The following is a 20,272-nucleotide window of genomic DNA, read 5'->3' as shown; positions in this document are numbered from 1 at the left end:
TGATTCAGCTAGTAATACCTTTAGCCAAGTGAGTTCCAAACTTTGCTGCACAGTGCAATCACCTAGGGATTTAAAAAAAGAAAAAGGAAAATGCCTAACGCCCACGTCTGCTGTGCAGCATAGTTTGGAAACCATTGGTGGGCCTAGCTACATCTCTTCCAGAGCTCTTAAAAATCCCCAATCCTCCCGTCCCTTCTATCCCACTTCAGGAGGGTACACACTGAAGGTTCGGGGCCCAGGTGGGCCTGTTCCCCGCGCCTCAGTCGCTTTACGCCCCCGCCCAGTGTGCCCGGCTCGCGGCTCCGGTGCTGGGCGCAGGCTGGGAGGAGGCAGTGCGCCGAGCTTCTCGGGCCGGGACGCAGCAGAACCGAAAGTGGCCGGCGGCAGGAGGCGGGGAGAGGAAGAAGGCGGGCGCAGGGGAAGAGGGCGAGGTAGCGAACGCAAGGCCGGGAATGCCCGCGGCGCGGGGCCGCAGAGCTGCCCGGTGGCCGAGACCCGGCGATGGCTCTCCGTCTTGTTGCCGAGTTCGATCTCTGGGAGGATGTGTTCCCGTGGCTGCGGGTGCAGCGCGCAGCGTCAGCGGGCGCTGAGACCCCAGGCGGCGGCGCAGGTGCAGGCGGCGCACATCTGGCGGGGGGCGGGGAGGGGAAGAGGAGCGGGGAGCGTGTGGGGGCTGGCGAGGCGAGGAGTCCGAGTTATTCATACCAAGGGGGCTCCCTGGCTGGACTGAGGTGGTGGACACCCACCAGACCGCGGGGCGGGCTGGGGTGGGGGTGGGGCAGACTGTGGCCGCTGCCAATCTGTGAAGGTTAGTGCCGAAGTCATGAAGCTTCCCTCTTTGGAGTCGGGCTGTTCCAACCTCACTCCCAGTGGGTGAAGGTAGGACAGGCAGCCCCAGTGTCCTAGAGTCTAGAGTCCCCCAGCCTCTGGCTTACTTGTTGCTCACAGTAATTCACCCTCGGCAGAAAGGGGCAGAAAGGTCCGGGGTACTAGTGGTACCCTCAGCGTCACCTCGTCAGGTGAGGGCGTGGAGGAGCAGCTGCTAAGGCTCTGTTCTTCTGGCTCAAGGCTGCAGGGTGGGGAGAGGCTAGCATCTCATCCGTTTGGGAAGAGTCATCTTGGTTCTGCCAAGATTAGGGGCTCGTGGAAGTTCTTGCGTTATGAGAACAAAAAGATGAATCATGGCCACACAGAAAATTATATACTTAACCATCGCATAGTGTGTTTCCACATATGACACGTGTTTCTGCATTTGTGTGAACATTGTCGGGGATTTAGGGGACATGCCGCTTCAGATGTGAAGTGCAACAGGCAAGGGTCCACTCTCAAGCGATGACTTGAGAACCAGCTATTATCTAAAGCCCCATCCTCACCACCCACAGCACACCACCTGTGCGGGCCAGCGAGGCAGCGTGAGACAAAGTGATGCTCAGATTTCCCGCCCAGTTTCCTCAGGGGGACTTGGAATATAATCTTTAATTTTAAGCAATCACACACAAAAAACCCACTTTGTTTTGATTTTTGATGAGGGAGTGAAAATTGACTTTTCAACTTTCCCAGCATTGATCAATCAAAACTTTAAAGAAAGGGAAGCCTGTGATTTCCCAGATTTTTTTTTCTTTTAAAGAATTTAGCTGTAAATAAAGTTGCATCTTCAAGGCTTAAATTCAACTTGGCAGCAGTGATAACCCTTGGATCCCACCTTATGCACAGTAACCTCTCCACTCCAGTGTGCTTGCCTCTTTTCTGTTTAAACACAATAGACTGCTGACTGCTGGAGGGCACTTTTTTTTTTTTTTTGAAGAGCTATCAAATTACCCATATCTAAAACTCCTTTCCCCTTATTTTTGGTGAAAGTTGCTTTCTATTCCTACCTAATGTCTTCACACTGTCCTGTGACATTAGCAGAATATTTGTAGGGTTTCTTAGGTGGCCTGGTGGTTGCTAGTTCCAAGAAAGGAACTCAAGGCTTGGTTTGACTAATGATTTTGACTAATGATTAGTGTCATTTTTAGCAAAGTTTCTCATTTTGGGGAAATTTTTAAAAAGTCTTTTGAATAAAGAGTTTTTGAAGATTAAACTTTTGAAATACAATAGGCAGCTCCAAGTCAGCTTTCTACCACAAAGTGGTCCTTTTCTCTGAATCTCCATCTTGTAGAGCTAAATGGCAGGTGTTTGCAAATGAGCAGTTAGATGAAGTGTGAAATACCACAGTCTTGTTTCAGTAATGTGTTTTGATTGAAAAGTTGTGTGTGAGCCAGTTAGATTTTGGCTTCCTTGTGTCTTTAACTCACCTATGAAGAAATGTAAACTTGTTTGTTGACATTCCTCTAAACAATAGATATCCTTGGGTTCTCAGAAAGTAAAGTTATTACAAATAACAACTTTTTTTTTCTCTCTAATATTGGTAGTGTTTTGCTCTTACAGAGAACCTTGGCAAGATATTAGCCCTATTATACTGAGAGTTGTTACTACTGATAATCACCTGTGGGTGGTAGCTCAAAAAAAAAAAAAAAAGCCCTACAAGTTAATTTCTCTTCTGCTATAATTAGTTACACTTGTCAGGGGAATCTGGGATTCTGTTTTAGTTCTAGCACAGCTATTACTCCATACATTTGTGCAAATTATTTTCCTTTCAAAGTCTTAGCGTTTCAAATGTAAATTGTGAGTAATTATACTATTGTAATGTCTTCTCTCTGCACACTTGCTATCTACATTTGAAGTCTTAATGTTTTTACATCAACAAATACAATTGAAGATTTTATATTAGCGCTAAGTAATAGTCATTAAGTATGATGTATTCTTGGCGAAATAGTCAGGGAGCTAAGCTGTCATCCACGGAAATTCAGTGCCTATAATAGCATAGTCTTTTAGTCCATCAAGGGTCAAGGAGTAAGGAGATCAGATTTGGTTACTACATCTCCTGGTTCTGGGTTGAACTTTGGGAAAATGGTTTCTTCTGATATAAATGAAGAAATATTTGTTCTTTTAAAAATGAAAACAATTATACAAAGGAATATTTCAACCCATGTAAGCTATAACAAAGCCATATACCCACCTTAAAAACAGAACAATGTCAAAATTTTTGAAGGCTCTTGTGTCCTCTATGTGATCTTATTTCTCTTTCTATCCCTCATCTCCCAGAGGTAATAATCATTTAAACTTTTATATTTTAACATTCTTTTAATCTAATTTATAATTTTAACCCATTTATGTTTTCCCCTAAGCAAAATATAATTTCATGTTGTTTATGAATTTTAAGTAAATGAAAGCATACTATATGTATTCTTTTTTGCCTTTTTTCCCCTTCTCTTTATTGTGAAGGTTATCTATGTCGACTGCGGTAGCTTTGGGTCATTAATTTTTCACTGCTGTATAGTATTCCAGAATGTGACTATAGAACAGTATGGTGGACATGGAGGTGCACTGTTTAGATCTCCCTTTAAGGAAGTACTTGTCCCAGGTGCTGTGAGTGTGGTCAGCAGCTAGTATTCAGCTGTCTGGTCTTTTAGGGATTGCTTTGGCAGAGGGCTGGCCTTTTGGGTGTGGCCCACATCTAATTAAGGTTTGAAGTGGGGTACAAGGCCTGACCATTCTGACTCAACATGGGAAAACTTTGAGAATCCATTTCAGTTTTAGAACTTCCCTGACGGAGGTCGCCTGAGGGTACTGGGCCTGCACTGCAGCTTGACTACTTCCTTGCCAGGTCCTGCTTCCCTCTCTTTCCTCCAACAGGTGTTAATCCCACTTTCCTAAGCATCCATAATGAATATCCTAGATACTAAACTACCTCAGGGTGCTTCTTAGACAATCCAATTATTCTTATTCTTTTTTTGGTTGGTGACATTTGGGAGGTTCCTGGGAAGCACTATTACAGTCAAAGCTTTTACTAACTTTGTGCATGTCACACACATGCACAAGTTTCTCTGGGGTGGATGTTTAACAGTGGAATTGCCGAGTTATTGTCTGCGCACATTTGTATATTTCCTGGATAGTTCCAAAATATTTTCCAAAGTAGTTGTACTTCTTAATACCCTCACTTACAGTGCAGAAATGTTTTTAGTATTCTATATCCTCAAAAGCTCTTGATATGTCCAGATTTATTTATTTATTTATTTATTTATTTATTTTTTTCACTGCACCAAGTGGACTTTAATAAGAATTTTAATTTTTTTGTCAAACCGGTGGGTCTAGATGTTTCATTGTGGTCTGAGGTTGAGTATCTCTATATGCTTATTGGTCATTTGAGTCTCCTCTTCCATGAGATGTCGGTTTACCCTTCCGTCTACTTTTCTATTGTGTTTTCCCCCACATTGATTTTTAAGGTTTCTTTATGTATTGTGGATTCTAGTTCTTTCTTCATCATATGTGCCATAAATATTTTCTCTCAGTTACTTTTACTTTTTTAGTTTATGATGATGTTTTGATTTTTAGTTTTGATAAACAAGAGTTCTTAATTTTAAAATAGTCTAATTATGAGCATTTTCCATTTTGTACTTTTTCAGATCTTTTAAAGAAATTCTCTCTTCGAAAGTCATGACATTTTTATAATAACTTCTTAAAGCTTTATAGCTTTGCTCTTCACATTTTTTTTAATCCATATGAAATTTATTCTGTGTGTGATAAGATGCAGAAATCCAATTTTATTTTTCCATATTAGTAGCTAATGTTCTAGCATTGCTAACTAGTTTAGCCTTGCCCCTTCACATGGACAGCAAAGCCACTTCTGTCATACATCAAGTTTCCATATGCATGTGAGTCTCCTTTTCTGGTTTCTTAATTTTATTCCTTTGGTCAACTTGAGACAAAGATATCTTAATAACTATCTTTATGATAAATCTTAATAAAAGGGTCAGTCTCTTCACCTCGGGCTTCTTTGGCAGCATCTTGGCTAGTCTATGCCCTTTGCTCTTTCATATATATATATATATTTTAAATCAACCTGACAGATTTCACCAAAAAGTCTGTTGGAATTTTTATTTGAGTTGCATTGAATCTATAGATCAGCTTGACAAGAACTGACATCTTTACAATATTAAATCTTCCCAACTGTGAAAGAAGTTTAGCTTCTATTTATTTAGATCCTCTTTACGACTCTTAATAAGTCTTAGAAATTTCTTCACAAAAGTTCTGGGTTGTTTTTTTTTTTGGTTGCTCTCATAAATGGCACATTTAAAAACATTACATATTCTATTACTGACATATAGCAATGCAAGATTTTATATATTAGTTTTTTTCTTTTTAATCCAATGCTTAATTCCCTGTTGGGATGTATCACATCTTCAAGAAACTAAAGTCTGCAGTATGTAAATTTTATAAGGTTTAAATGTCACATATATTTAAGATAGAAAGAATGTAGGTTTTCTTGTCCATATCTTCTTGCTTGCTTGGGTTATTCTTGGACGTATAGTACACCAGATTGATTCATCTTTCAAATATTATTATCATTCATCTTTACCAGGGAAGTGATATGTTTTACTAGGTGACTGACTTTTGTAATGATTTTTTTTTGTTGCCTCCTATATATCTCCAGACAAATTTAGGGGCCGTGGGATTGGCTTAGTCACTTTGTTTTCATTCATAATTCCATTGTTCTCTCAGCACTGTCCTTCTTTTTCTCTTTTTCTTCCTCTACCGTCCTAGTCTCCTTTTCTCATTTTCATCTCTTTTATCATTTCTTAACTAATCACCCCTTCCTTGCTTTTTCTGATTTTATGAATATGAATTCAAAATCACATAATGATGTTTATTTCAGAAGTTCAGGAATTATAATATCTGGTTGTGTTGAGTCCGAGGATTTATGTGAGTTATTTACAAAATAGAAATGTCATAGATATAGTCATATTTTGGTACCTCTTGATCTGTGTATTAGCAACTAGTTCGCGTTTTTGTATAAAGCTGTGAGATTCCCCTCCCTAACCATCCCCCCGCCCCCATATAGTCTTTGGAAAGACAAATAGTACTTCTTTATTTGATTTTTGTCTCACAGTGGTTGGGAACAAAATTTACACATTTGGCAAACATCTTTCTGTAAGTGAAATCACTTGCCTTTAGCAAAAAATAGATTGAAATGGTCAAGAGTATCTGGCAAGCCAGCTTCAATTTTAGGAGCTATGACTTGCCAATACCTTTGATATCTAGGCACTCTCCTTCTCTTTAGTAGGTTTATGTATGCAAGTATCTTGTCTGTCAAAGTGTTACATATTTTTTTTCATGAGCACTGAGTACACTGAACTGTGAAATTAAAGCTTATTTCCTCATTTGAAATTGTTAAACTTCCTTCTCTGTACTTTCCAGTGATGAACAACTGGAAGAAGAGTCAGAATGAACAAGCAAAGAAGGTTATTGCATAGTTCTTTTAAAAAGGGTGTGTCTAAAACATGAGCAACTAATCCGGGGAGGAAGGGCTGATGGGTGAATATTGTGTGGGAAGGCATTAGTCTCTGGATTTCCAGCAATGCCAAATTTGTCTAATTCAAATGTCCTTGAGATTAGAACCATGTACATAACTGCAGGATTATTTAAGACTTCAGTTATTAACTACCTAACAGACCCAGAAAACCATCATTTTTATTATTTCTTTCAACTGTCCTCCATGGATACATTATAAGGTGGTCCTAGTTATGCTATCTAATGAATATTGTTTAGTATACATTATAAATATGTAGTTTAGTGGTTCTCAACTCTGGCTGCATAGTAGAATCATCTGGGGAACTTAAAAACACTCACACCAGAGAATGGGCCCCTCACCAGCCCCAAAATCAGAGTATTTTGGGGTAGGAATTGGGTATCCATGTTCTTTAAAAGCTCTTTTGAGATTCTAATACATGCCAGAATTACTGGCTTAATGGAATAAGCATATATAATTTATTGTAATCTGTACTTGTTGATTTTTTCTCTTAATTTTTTAGTGATTTGAAAATAGATGTGCTTTTACAAGGAAATTGGGTTTTCTCAGTAAGATTTCTTGTAAAAGAGTTTCTTATGTTAGCTGAAACCTTTTAAGTGCACTTTTGAGGTTTCTATCAGTATCTTTATTATCTTGAAAGAAAAAAATACTTCACTAAGTATTGACACATTGCATTCCAGAAGTTTTGAGTCACGTGCAAGATGAAAAGAAACTCACTGAAATTCTCTTCGAATGTCTATAAAATCTACCTTAAGAGGTTTTTTTGTTTGTTTATTTTTTAGTAATTATCTATTTCTCATTTTAGTGTGGTACAAGAAACTTAGTTCATTCTGTTTACATTTTTCTGGGTTTGATATTAGTCTGTGCCACTTTTTTGAAGTATAATATTGGCCAAGTATCTTAACCTCATTTAAACTCAATCGTTTTATCGTTACAATGGGCCTATAACACCTTAACAGTGTTGATGAAGTAGAAATGAGAACTCTGAAAATTGTGAAGTACTATTTAGTAATAAGCTAATTGAATCATCTACTCCTAAGAGACCAAGTCATTATCCTCATCATTTTTACTCAGTGGGAAGTTACAGCTGAATACACATTGAAAAGTGTATATATCATATATAAAAAATACTTCCCCCCTCTCTTTTCCCTACCTCTGGAAGATCTAGGCAGCTTCTTCCTGTGAGGAGTTGGGGAAGAGAGATCTCATAATGATTCCTAAGTTCTCAAGGAAACCTGCTCTTTGTCTCTTTAAATGTTTCCTACCCCCAGTTCCAGGGCAGGGGTCAGGTCACCAATTATTCTTGTTTTTTATCTTTTTTTTTTCTTTCCATTTTAATCAGGAATACAAGCCAAAATTGTCTCTGAGTTATAGGATATTTTTCATATGTTTTGTCCAAATATTGGAACTTGTCATAATCAACGTAATATTTTAACATCTAAAAGTACTTTTCATGTATGGAAAATGAGTTAAGTTTAAGCAATTTAATTTTGAGGAAATTGGGGAAAGAGACATTTCTCCCCTGTTAATAATGAGAATTATCAATGTCCTATCAATGTTTAAATTCTTTATCTGTAGAATTGGGAGGAATAACCTAAAATTTTAGGAGAAACATGATGGTCCATTAACTTACAAGTTAAATGTTTTGTGTAATGAATTTTTATATCCTTCATCAAAATATGGTATCCATGCAGAGAAGTACAGAAATCATAAGTGAAACACACTAATGTAACTAGTACTCAGGGCAGGAAAGAGAACATTACTAGAACCCCCAAGGTCCTCTTCATGCTCCTTTCCAGCAATCACTCATCTGTCATCATAGACTCATTTCACTTGTTTTTGAAACTGTAAATTAAATCATATAGTTTGTAAGCCACACAGAAAAAGTTGACAATCACATGATATCACTTATATGTGAAATATACTAAAAGCAACAAATAAACAGGAGAAAGAAACAGACTTATGGACATGGACAATAGACTAGTGGTTACCAGAGGGTAGAGGGGAGGTGGGGGCAGAGATAGATGGGGTAAAAGGGGTCAAATATGTGGTGACAGAAAGAAAACTAACTATGGGAGGTGAACACAGAGTGTAAATATATATATGATGTGTGTGTGTGTGTGTGCGCGCGTGTGTGTGTGTGTGTGCCTTACTGTTAAAATGTACAGCTGAAATTTACTGGATTTTGTTAGCCAATGTCACCATAATAAATAAATAAGTAAGTAAGTAAATCATAGTTTGTGACTTTTTTGAGAGTGGGGAGGATCTGGGCTTCTTTCGCTCAATTCATAAAGAACTAATAGAAACTTGAAATATAACATGTGACAGTAAATCAATTCATTCTTATTGTTGTACAGTATTCTATTGTTTGGATAGTCACTTGATGGATATTTGTGTTTCCAGTTTTGGCTATTATGAACATCGTGCTATAGACATTATATGTGTCATTTGCCAAAATATATGTATTTTTCTGTTGGGATATATGTACAAATGCAATTGCTGAGCCATATATGTTCAGTTTCAGTCCATAATGCCAGTTTTCCAGTTCCCACTAGCAGTGTATGGGAGTTTCAGTTGCTTCATATTTGTTGGCACCACATAATAGTAAAACACAGTAAGTTAAGAGTTCACGTTGTAATCTTTAGAATAACTAATAGTTGGTGGGCTTCATGCAGGGAACATTGCCCTCCCCAAACTAGACTTGGTGCCTAACCAGTGCACTGCAGTCCGTGAAAGGACTCAGGGCCCTTCTGGCTCACTATAATCTTACACGTAGCTGCATTCTCAGCCCGGGTGCCTTCATTAGGACACCTCTTTTTCAGGGGTCTCAAGCAGAGATCTTTTTAGATGACTCTGTTCAAACCACCTTATCATGAAAAGGGATGGAACCTCAAATATTTTATCTTCACTTTTACTCACTACGCAGTACTTTTCCACTCTTAGCGCTTCTCCTTCTCCCTCCTCTGACCCTCTGTGTTCACCATCCTGCAGGAGCCTTTTGTTGGGGCTTTCTTGGCAGTGAAAGGTCCCTACCTCTCTGCTGATTTACCTGACTCTCCACCCATCTTATGGGGGGAAATGGACTGGGATGATGGTGCTTTCTCTCGTTTAACCTATTTTTTATACTATCACAGTAAGTGATAAAAGGCTTGACTGTTACTTGCTTTTTTAAATTTTTAAATTTTTTATTTTTTAGCTTGTTGCCTTACTCTAGTAGTTCTGCTGAGTTCCTGACAGGTTAATCCACCAGGAAGCTATCATAATTCTAAATTTTATCTAAATTCTAAATGCTAAATAACATAGCTTCAAAATACATAAAAAACTAATAGAGACTTAAAATTTATTGAAATATAACATACATGTAGGAAAATACACAGGACAAGAGTGTATAGCTCAGTGAGTTATTGCAAAGTGAGCATATGAGTATAGGCAACATATACAACATTACCAGCACCTCAGAAGGCTCCCTTGAGATTTCTCTCAATCAGTACTCCTTTTTTCTTCCCTAATGGTCTCTATTATTTTACCTCTAATATAATAGGTTAGCTTTGCTTGTTTTTAAGCTCTACATAATCGGAATCATCAGTATGTATTCTTTTGTACTTGGCTTTTCACTAATACTGTTTGTTAGATGTGTTCTTAAACTTCTGTTAAGTATTAACTTGCTATTATTATCTTTTCAGATGTTTTAGAAAATAATTATGAAAGCTTACGTGTACTAAATATTGAAAGAAATGGAAATGTAATCTATACCTATAAGGTATGTCTATATTTTCTCTTATTGTGGTAAAATATGGATAGCATAAAATTTTCTATTTTAACCATTTATATTCTCTTTTTAAAGAATTTATGCTTTATTTTATTGAGGGGTAACAAATCAGACATATTGGCATTTAACCTTTAATATATGACTTTTTTATTTTGTAAGATTGAATAGGGTGATTTAAATTCAGCCTTAAAAAGTGTCTTCTCTTTTTCAAATAAAATAAACTTCATAATGTCTGACATAGTGCTTATTTTTTTTTGAATAAATGAACAGTTCTGTTTTTTAGAGGTAAATGCCAAGTAAAGATGTTTAAAACTAATTAATATGTTAGATTTTTATCTCTGAGAAGATATGGAATATGACTCTGTCATCTGTTCAGACTAAGATATGCTCACATTTTTGAGGCATTTTTATTTAACCATGTGTTTTCAATATTAAATATTCTAAGGAAAGAAAATTTAATTTTATTGATAAGTTTACTGAAGTAGGGAAACATGAAAGAATAATTTCAGTGGCCAGTTTCCTTTACATAGTTGTATCACTGAACTTTTCTTTTTCTTTTTTTTTTGTTTTGCTTAAAAAGTTGTTATATCTATAAATATGCTACATTTAAGGAATCGTATGATTCAAAAATTTTTACTTATAAAAATATCAGGGATTTGATCTAGATACTCCCAATATTTGTCAGATATATTCTCTTAAGTGAAAATACAAAAAGATTTACTCCTTCACCATGCTCAGTCCTACTAGATAAGTTGCCTTAAACTCAATGAACTGTACACTCTTAATCCATTTTATTCTTTGAGCTCAGATGATGAGCTGAAACAGGTTTGGTCCTTTACTGAAATTCAGCATGCAAACTTTAGAGTGCTTAATGCTAATATTGATTGAATTGTTGCAGGTTTGTTTTAAAACTTTTAACAGTCTAACTTTCTAAACAATGACATTTAATAAACATCAAGTTAAATTTTTTCAGGACAATAAGGGAAACGTCTTCTTTGGATTATATGATTGTCAAACCAGACAAAATGAGGTAAAAATCATCATAAATTATAGATTTCTCATTGCTTACTTTACTGCTTTCAGAATTTTCCTTTTTTTCTGCCTTCTCCTTTTTCTAGATACAAATTCTCACTTCATTTTCTAAAAATTTAGTTTTTATTCCTTTGCCTGTCTTCTCCCTTTTACCTTCTCTTGGCACTATTATCTTAAGAAAATGCAAACACTTTTGGACCAAACATCAGCTGAATTCTCTTAGTCCTTCGAGGTTTAAAAAAATTGCATTCTGTAGGAATGTAGGAAGTCCAGTGCTCTCTCCAAGATTTGCGTGCTCCCAAAAGCTTAGGATTTCATAATGAACTCTGGATCTAAGTTCAGCTTCTGCTTAACCTTCGCTTACCCTACTTCTTTTTTCTCAAAGATTCAGGTATATAGAGCCCAACTTGCTTTTCTTAACTTTCCACTCACATAAAGCATTGGATAATGTGATAAGCTTGTCTAATTTGGGGGTGGAAAACGAGGGAATCATTATGTGCCTCTGTAAATACAACTTATAAATATTAAGGGATTAAGAAATCTGTAAGTGTACACAGGTATGGAAGCTCCTTCAAAACATTGTTACATGAAAAAAGCAAGTTTCTGGGATAATACATTCTATTTATGTTTTCAAAAAACTTGAAAGAAAACTACGCAATTTGTGTATATAAATATACATTAAAAACTCATTTTAAATGATTTGGAAGACTACAGAATGCATTACCAACATGTTTCATTTTAGAAAGGAGTTGGGATTGTTGAGTGTAATGGAGAGCTTTGATTTTTTGATTGTAGTGTTCGCATGTTTTAAGTACTGAGACTATGTTCATGTGTTATTTTATAATTAAAAGGGTAAAACACTAAACATTAAGTGAATACATCCATGATTCTTCTTACTTATAAATTAGAAATCCTCCATTAGAGCAAGAGTCAAAGGAAACAAAAATTTCTCCCATGAACTGAAAGCCTTCTTAGCCTTAGTTCTTATTCAAAGTTCACTTTCTCTCATCAAGCATTTCCTGACTTGCCAACATTTTTCATCACCTTCTGGCCATAGGATTCTAGTGTGTTCTCAGTTCTTTTTTCATTTGCTGGTAACAATAACCCTCTTAATACTTTTGCTATTCACTGTTTTTCTTAGCCTGTTCTCCCTTGATGTCTAAAATTCTTTATCTTTCCTTATCCTCTGAGTGTACTTTAAGAGTGTTTGCCTACTATGTGATTGTCTCTAGTTCCTCAGTCTGTACCCCACATCCTTCTTCTGCATGACCATTTTCATTTTCTTTCATATCGAAGGAAGTAGAATATTGAAACATTTTAAACAGCAACAAAGACAATAAAAAATAAAGAGTAAAGAGAGATTACTTTGCACTAAATATGAGAGTCCTTAAAGATATACACTGTGACAGTCTCTTAGACATAGCTAGCATATATCATGTTATATAATTTGATTAAAACTTTACTAGCCTCAGTAATTATAATAGCTGATGTTTGTGTGCTTATGTGCGACAGACATAAGTGCTTCATATGGATTATCTCACTTCATCTTTCTAACAATCTCCTAAAATAGGTTTATGATTCCTGTTTTACTGATGGGAGGATAGAGGCATTGAATAATTTGACCAAAGTCACACAGCTAGCAAGTGGCAGAGTCAGGATTTAAAACTCGGTCTAGCTTGGCTCCAAGGTCTGTGCTCTTACCCACTACACTCTGTTGTGTTATGGCTAAATTTCAGTGCCAAATGTGGCCTAGCAAACTTAAATAAAAATAACAAACTTTAAAAAAACCCCAGAAACTTCTCGGTATGGTTCTTTAGCAAAATATTTTGCCACGGTGATAAAATATTAGACAGCTAAATGGGAATTTGTATTCATAAAAGTGTTGTTTAATATGAAACTCCAAATTAAAAAATACTTTTGTTTTAATAGCATCTTTATACATTTGAGAAGGACTTGCAAGTTGTCAGCTGCTCTGTCAACAGTGAGAGAACTTTGCTTGGTAAGTTGAACTCTTTTTTTGGGTTTTAAAGTATTGGACTTTTGCAATATTTTGTTGGTCTACTAGAATGATATTCTGGGAAAAGGTACTCTTGGAAGATGAGAATTGAAATAAAGACTCATTGAGTCTACCTACAAAAAATGTCTTGCATTCTACCATAATTATCCACCGACAGGTCCTTTGAGGCCTCACTCATTTCAGGTAAAAAAATGGGACACTTTAATAAGCCACTGCATGGATTATTTGCTAATAAATTATTATTTTTCTTTTTTCATTAGCTGCAAGTTTAGTTCAATCTTCTAAAGAAGGAAGAAAGAATGAGCTTCAACCAGGTAATGAAATTATACTTTTTAGTGCCTATTAATAGATGAAGATTTATTGAACTACTTAGTTAAATTTCATGTGTCTTGACAAATAGTTTTATCTTAGAATGAAAAGGCCAAGGTCATGTAAAGCATGAAAAAGAGTTAGAAAATTTTTTTTCAAGTAAACAAGAAAGTACATAAAATATTATAAAAATAAATAGCAGAAATATTAATAAGGCAGTTAGCACCTGCAACCTAAATAAACATTGAGGACGCACTTGAACCCTAAGTTCAGAGGCTGGTATAAAGGGTTGGGAAAAGCTCAGTAATCCTTTAAGAATACCATTTTTTTTTCCTATAGTTTGTTAACTATTGACCAATACATAATACATTATGACTAGTCCACCAATTCTAAATAAAAAGAATTTTTATTTACTCATTTGCCAAGGCCCACTTCATAGTTTAATTATTATGTGATGCCCCATCCCTCATCCTTTTAGCATTCTATAACATCCATCTGTTCAGAACTCAACAAATAAGGAGTGCCTACAGGCACTATGCGGTAGTGCTGGGGATACAATGGTATGCAAAGAGGTGTGGCAGCTGCTCTCAGATGAGCTATAGGGACTAGTGGTGGGTGGAGGTGTCCCCTGGAGTATGTGTCCTGTCTTCAAAGGGGAGCAGTAAACCCAGGGGGACCAGATTTTTAATCTATCAAGATAAGTATGGGCTTTTATGTAAAAATTTAATTTTTAAATGTTGGCTTAAATATTTTTTAAAAATTCTACTTGGGCAATGATAACCACCTGTGGGTGGATCTAGCCCATGGACTACCATTTTTCAATCTCTGGTTGAGTGGATCTCATTTTAATCTTTTACTATTCCAGTCCTGCAGTGTGTTCCATCTGTTCTTTTTATTCAGCACGTACACTCCTTCTTTTGTTAGTCTAGTTGTCACTCAGATGTATTTTCCTGCAGTTGCATATGATGGAAAAACCCTTTTACATACTTTCCACATGAGGCTTATGAAACAGTCCTAAGCTCCCACAGATGAGCTTGGAGAGTGTCAAGGAAACCAGGCCTGAGTCTGGATTGGACCTTTTCAGGGACCACAGTAGAAGAGTTTTTGGGAGATGCTGGAGGCTTTCCCTGAAATCTCCTCATGTGTATCATTCATCCTACCTCCCCTGCTGCCATATTACACTGAGACCCTTAGCAGTCTTCTTCCTTCTTCTGTGCCTTGTCCTCCTCTTAGCATTCTCTGCTCTTAGAATTAGATGCAATGCTCACTTCAGAGGTAAAGGAACTGGACTAGCTTAAGCAACACAGGATCTAAGATGTTGGTGTTTTTACCCTTAAAACAAGGTATGGACAAAACCAGGGAATGACCCTGATCTGGGGTAATAAACTCTTTGATCAAAGAGAGAAAGGCCCAGTTGCTTGTGTTCCTCCCAATACAGAATCTTGGATTAGCTCCCTGCACCTCCTAGTTCTTGAGCCTTATTTCTTTTAGCCTTAGAAATCATTTATTATCCTGGCAAACCCATTAGTAACTATAATCTTTACATGCTGTTTACCATCTATGCCTGATAGTCATTCAGAACAATGACAAATTACGTATATTAGAAAATGTACTTTCAGATCAACTTCACCGTAAGTTTTATTTGATTATAATATTAAATCCTATTCAGGATTTAAACTTACCCAGTTTTGGAAGTTCGATGCAAGTGAGATTTAATGCAACCTCTAGTGAGATTATCTATCACTATCTTTAAACATAATCGATTGGACACTGTTAGTTATTATATTGGATACCTCATACTTTGTCTTGGCTCACTCTTCATGCCATGCTCTGCATTGAGAACCAGCTCTGCCCAAAGGTCATTTGACAAATAGTGCCTCACCTCAGCTCTTCTACCTACTTCTTGCTTTTTGCCCAGAGCTCTTAGGAAAATCTGTTTACTATCTGCATTTGTACCACCTGGAAGTATGGTTGGAAAGGATTCCCAATAGGGTAAGCCATAACTGCAGCGGGGCAAGGAGCTGAAAGATAAATACTCTCCCTTTCCATTCCTAAAGTGGGTAATTCTGAGTTGCACTCCATGCAGCTCAAGACCCAAAGTGGTCACGGATGTGATAATGACCCTAATACTGGCATACTCTTCTCCCTGGTTCAGTTTCCCCTGTCCCTCATGCCAGCCACTCATGGCTAAAATGATTCTGTCCCCAAGATAAGTTCTTGGTCTTAGTTTGGGTTTTCTCCTAAGTAGAGTGTCTGAGTGCACTTAGTTTGTTTGGGGGAGAATCCTAGCAAAAACTATTAGAGGAGTGTTTAAACAGAGATCTTCAAGAAGGGAGAGAGCAAGTGTGTGGCTATCGGGAAAGCACATTTCTGGCAGAGCCAACAGCCAGCTGTGAAGCCAGAGTGTACTCAGTAGACTTGCCATTCAAGGATAGTGAAGAGTCAGTGAGGATGGGGAAGAGTGAACAAGGGGCAGAGTGGTAGGAAATGAGGCCAGAGGAGAATGTTGGTGAGGTGCAGACAGATGGTAGAGACCCTTAGGAGGCCTCTGTTCAGTTAAGATTTCAGAAATGATGTGACCAGAGAACACTACAGGATCTATTAGACTATTTCGTCTTCTGAATAAATATTTTGGTAAGGCTTATTTTATTTGTCCATGAATGACTCGGTAAGCCATTTGATTATAATATATAGTTGGCCTCAGGTGTTATTTAAAACTCTGTTGCTTATAATGAAATTTTTCCATTGCAAATGAGACAAACTGTTAAATTTTTCACATGAACAAGGTAGGGTTCCTTGGTTCACACACTTTACAACAGTTTTTATTAACAGTGCTTCCCCTCTTGGCTATGGCCATGACAGAGTAAATGTTTTATTTAGAAAATGGCCCACCGTAGGAAGCCAGGCCCAGCTGCCCCCTTCACCTTCCCCTGTAGACTTGCATTTGCCTCAAGGGGTAGGATGAGTGATACAGAAATCTCTACTGGGCAGCAACTGGGGTGACTACATCTCCAGAGACCCAAACCCCTTTAAAGACAGTTAAGTGCAGCAGATACTCCATGGAGCTATGGTTTGGTTTAAGTGTTCCAATAATCAGAGCTTCTTCAGTCAGACTCCATTGGACTTTTCCAACCTTGTCACAATTTCTCAGCATGTACCTTCACCAGCATCGGGCTATCTTCTTTTGCCTAATTTCTTCATATTGCGCCTATTCCTGTGCTTTTTTTTTCTAAAAAACATTTTTATTCAAGTTACTGAAACTAAAAAAAGTTTATCCATTTCTTCTACCCTTCCACCCTCCACCTCTTGCAACCACTAGTCCATTTTCTGTATCTATGAGCTTGGTTTTCATATATAACTAAATATATATGTATTTTTTTTAAAAAAGATTCCATGTATAATAGAGATTATATGGTATTTGCCTTTCTCTGTCTGACATATTTACTTAGCACAATGCCCTGGAGATTCATTCATGTTGTTGCTTTCATTCTGCTATGTCTATGTCCTGTGATACCCGTATCCTGCCTCACCCTGTCTTACCCTTCAGTGATACTCTCTCCATTGACATCTGGATTCTCTAAAAATTTTTTTTAAACACCTGCAGCACCTGGTATTCCTAGTTTCCCATCCAAGTACTAACGAGACCCGACCCTGCTAAGCTTCCAAGATGAGATAAGATCGGGAAGGTTCAGGGTGGTATGGCCATATGGAGTCTCTAAATTCTTAAGACAACTTTAAATACTTCATGCAATCATGGGGTTTCATGGTTAGAAGTGATTATAGAAATAATCTGGTTCTGTAATTCATCATTTTATTTTTTTTAATAATAAGGCACTGTGGCCTAGGAAAGCTTCGCGATTTGCTGAAAAGTATATATTAGATTAGTGGCAGAGCTTCAACTAGAACTGGTGTCTCCAGAATCCTAATCCAGAGTGCTTCCTGTTATACTATGAAAGCACTTAGTATGTTTTGGGGAGAATTTCCCATTTGCACAATTATTCTTCTCAATATGCTAGTTTTATTAGTTAAATGTCGGGGCTGCTCTAAAGAAGGAAAATATTAGTATAGGAAGACGTTTTCTGCACTTGAAAATTCTCCCATTTTAAAGGCAAGTGAATTTAGATTATAGCTGGTTATCTCATTTGGGTACAAAATCTCATTGCCAAAAAAAAAAAAAAAAAAAAAATCTCATTGCCAGAAAAAAAACAAAACCAAACCTCATTGCCAGAAAGGCCAAATATAAGGTGATTTCTTATTTTTCAATGCCTGCCCTGCTAAAAAAAATTTTTTTTCCAATGGAAACATATGAACTTTTATGGCAAGAGGTAAAACAGTCAAATGTCAGCTGTAGTCCTTAATATAGTAATTTAATTACATACACTTAACATAATTTTTTCTCATTCTTACATTTTTTCCTCATTCTCACATTTTTTTCTCATTCTTTTTTTCTCATTCTTTTTTCTCATTCTTACATTTCACCAAACATTTCTGTTCTATGTTTCATCTTAAGTGTCTTTGACATCAGTGTCTTATTCCTAGAGTCATTTTTTAAGTCATCAAGCAAATTCCTAAAGCACCTCACCTTTACCTCTGCCCCAGTTATTAGAAATACAGCCCTTCTGAACTGGTATATGATCCTGACACTGGGATTTTTATCCTAACCTACTCATTGACATTTGGTTTTCATTTGTTCTGTTGTTGTATATTTGTGATCCCACATTATAATTCACTCACCGTCTTTTTTTTTCCAGTAATTTTTAAAGGCATGTTTACAGAGATATCCAGTTCATGCAACTGTGAGGCCTAACCCAGAAATTGTTTTACATTTTTTGACTTTTTTTTTTTTTAATTAAATAAAGCAATGCTGTCAGGTTACTTTCTTAAATAGTGAAAATGGGCATTAATTCAATCCCAGGCTGTTGTGCCATCTCCAAATTTTACATTGTTATTCAAAGTAAAGTCATTGAGAAAGTGAGGGTATTAGTCTTTATAAGAACTCAAATGTATGCCAACCTCTTTTTTTTTTTATTTTGAGGTTTAATCTTGGGGGAGGAGAGCCTTTGGCCTGAATTAGGATATCTTTGGTAATCCTATTATAGCCTGTGTCCAAGTATTTCCTTCTAATTGCTATCTTTGATAACATTTGCTCAAATGTGGCACTGAGGAAATAAAAGGGTCTTTATCAGTGCAGCTCCACATTCCTGAAGGAAGCCAGCCCTTGTCCTATTGATAGGTGCTGTCAACTGTAACATGTTCATGCATCAGAAATATCTTTTTTATTTTCATATACAAACAGTATTTTCCATCATGCTATAGAACTGGAGTGACACTGAATTAAGTTGTGTTTGTTTAGACTTAGAAGCAAAAGGGCCTGTGACGCTACACTAAAAATGGCTGAGGAATGGGTAGCAACTTGTTCCTCATTCTATGCATATCGACTTTTCCTTTATGGTGTTTTCTGTACCTAGTTTGGGTTTTAAGAAATGTCATAGAAAATTTTCACAAAATTGTTTTTCTTTGTGGAATAGCTAATATAACAGGCAATGAATTTATATTTTCAAAGTTCAGACCTATATGGAGGAGATAATATGTGATATCCTAGTCTTTATTACTAAAAGCTTTCTTTATTTCGTAGGATCAAAGTGTTTGACTCTGTTGGTTGAAATCCACCCCATTAATAATGTGAAGGTTCTGAAAGCAGTGGATAGCTATATTTGGGTACAGGTAAGTGAGTCTGTTCTTTAACATTTATCTCATTGATCAAAAGGCATGGAACCTAGAGGCACTGGTGCTTTCACACACATTATCACGTTTAATCCCCAATGCACTCTAGCAGGTGGTATGACTGGAATTATCAGCTCTTCCTTTGCAAACATGGAAATCTTTAGAATTCAAACCTAGCTCCTCTGTTTCTATTATGTCATGGCTTGATGGTAATGTAATGTTTTACATGATAAAATATTGAACACAAAAACATGTTTAAATGGTTTATTTAATGTATTCACATAGTTGACAGATTAAATATCCATGATTAAATAACTTAATTAATCCTGGAATTTATCAGCTCTGTGAACTGATGTAGAAGCACTGTGCGTATAATGCAAGCACACTAGATATAGTCAGTCCTTATTACCCCGCACATTCTGAATCTGTGAATTCTACCACTTGCTAAAATTTATTTGTAACCCCCAAATCAACACTCATAGCGCTTTCAAAGTGATTTGCAGATATGTTCAAAGTGGTGAAAAAGTCATCCCCCGATGCACATGTTTCTAGCTGAGGTTGAGTAAGGTGATACTCTGCATTCTTGATTCAGTTCTCATACTTGTAAACAAATGTTTTCTGATCTATGTAGTGCCATGTATTTTGTTTTTTATTTTAATTTGGGGGCTTTTTGTTGGTAACTTCACTGTTCAAATGTCTCGCAAGCATACTGCTAATGTTCCTAAGAGCAAGAAGGCTGCAATGTGCGCTACAATGTCTGTTAGTTAGATAATCTTCATTTAGGCATGAGTTTATAGTGCTGTTGACTGTGAGTTCAATGCTAATGAATCAGCAATACATATTAAATAAGGTGTCTTTAAACAGAAACACAGTAAACAAAGTTATGTGTTAATTTGTTGACAAAAATGTAGTGACTAGAGGCTTTCAGGAACCTATCCCTGTGTCTTTTCAGGGAGGAATGGTTCAGCATTCTGTGTACTGTGTTTGCGGTGACTTTAAAATTTGCTTGTGT

At 36.8% G+C, this 20,272-nt stretch overlaps 1 protein-coding gene across 2 annotated transcripts in view; it reads left to right on the top strand.

Annotated features, from left to right (window-relative positions):
- The first annotated feature begins 398 nt into the window (after positions 1 to 398).
- The window catches only part of LOC107511514 (gamma-secretase activating protein), an 80,674-nt gene continuing 60,800 nt past the window's right edge, over positions 399 to 20,272 (top strand). For both annotated transcript variants that reach the window (XM_016145943.2, XM_016145942.2), the window contains exons 1-6: positions 399 to 610; positions 10,093 to 10,169; positions 11,152 to 11,208; positions 13,140 to 13,209; positions 13,488 to 13,541; positions 19,172 to 19,260. In XM_016145943.2, coding sequence (XP_016001429.1) covers positions 502 to 610; positions 10,093 to 10,169; positions 11,152 to 11,208; positions 13,140 to 13,209; positions 13,488 to 13,541; positions 19,172 to 19,260 — 456 coding nt within the window. In that variant the 5' untranslated portion in view covers positions 399 to 501. The remainder of the gene's footprint in view (positions 611 to 10,092; positions 10,170 to 11,151; positions 11,209 to 13,139; positions 13,210 to 13,487; positions 13,542 to 19,171; positions 19,261 to 20,272) is intronic.

This window comes from Rousettus aegyptiacus, unplaced genomic scaffold, assembly GCF_014176215.1.
Source record: "Rousettus aegyptiacus isolate mRouAeg1 unplaced genomic scaffold, mRouAeg1.p scaffold_m13_p_13, whole genome shotgun sequence".
NCBI classification, from domain to species: domain Eukaryota; kingdom Metazoa; phylum Chordata; class Mammalia; order Chiroptera; family Pteropodidae; genus Rousettus; species Rousettus aegyptiacus.
Note: the sequence above shows the minus strand (reverse complement) of the source record. Positions and strands in the feature narration are given on the sequence as shown.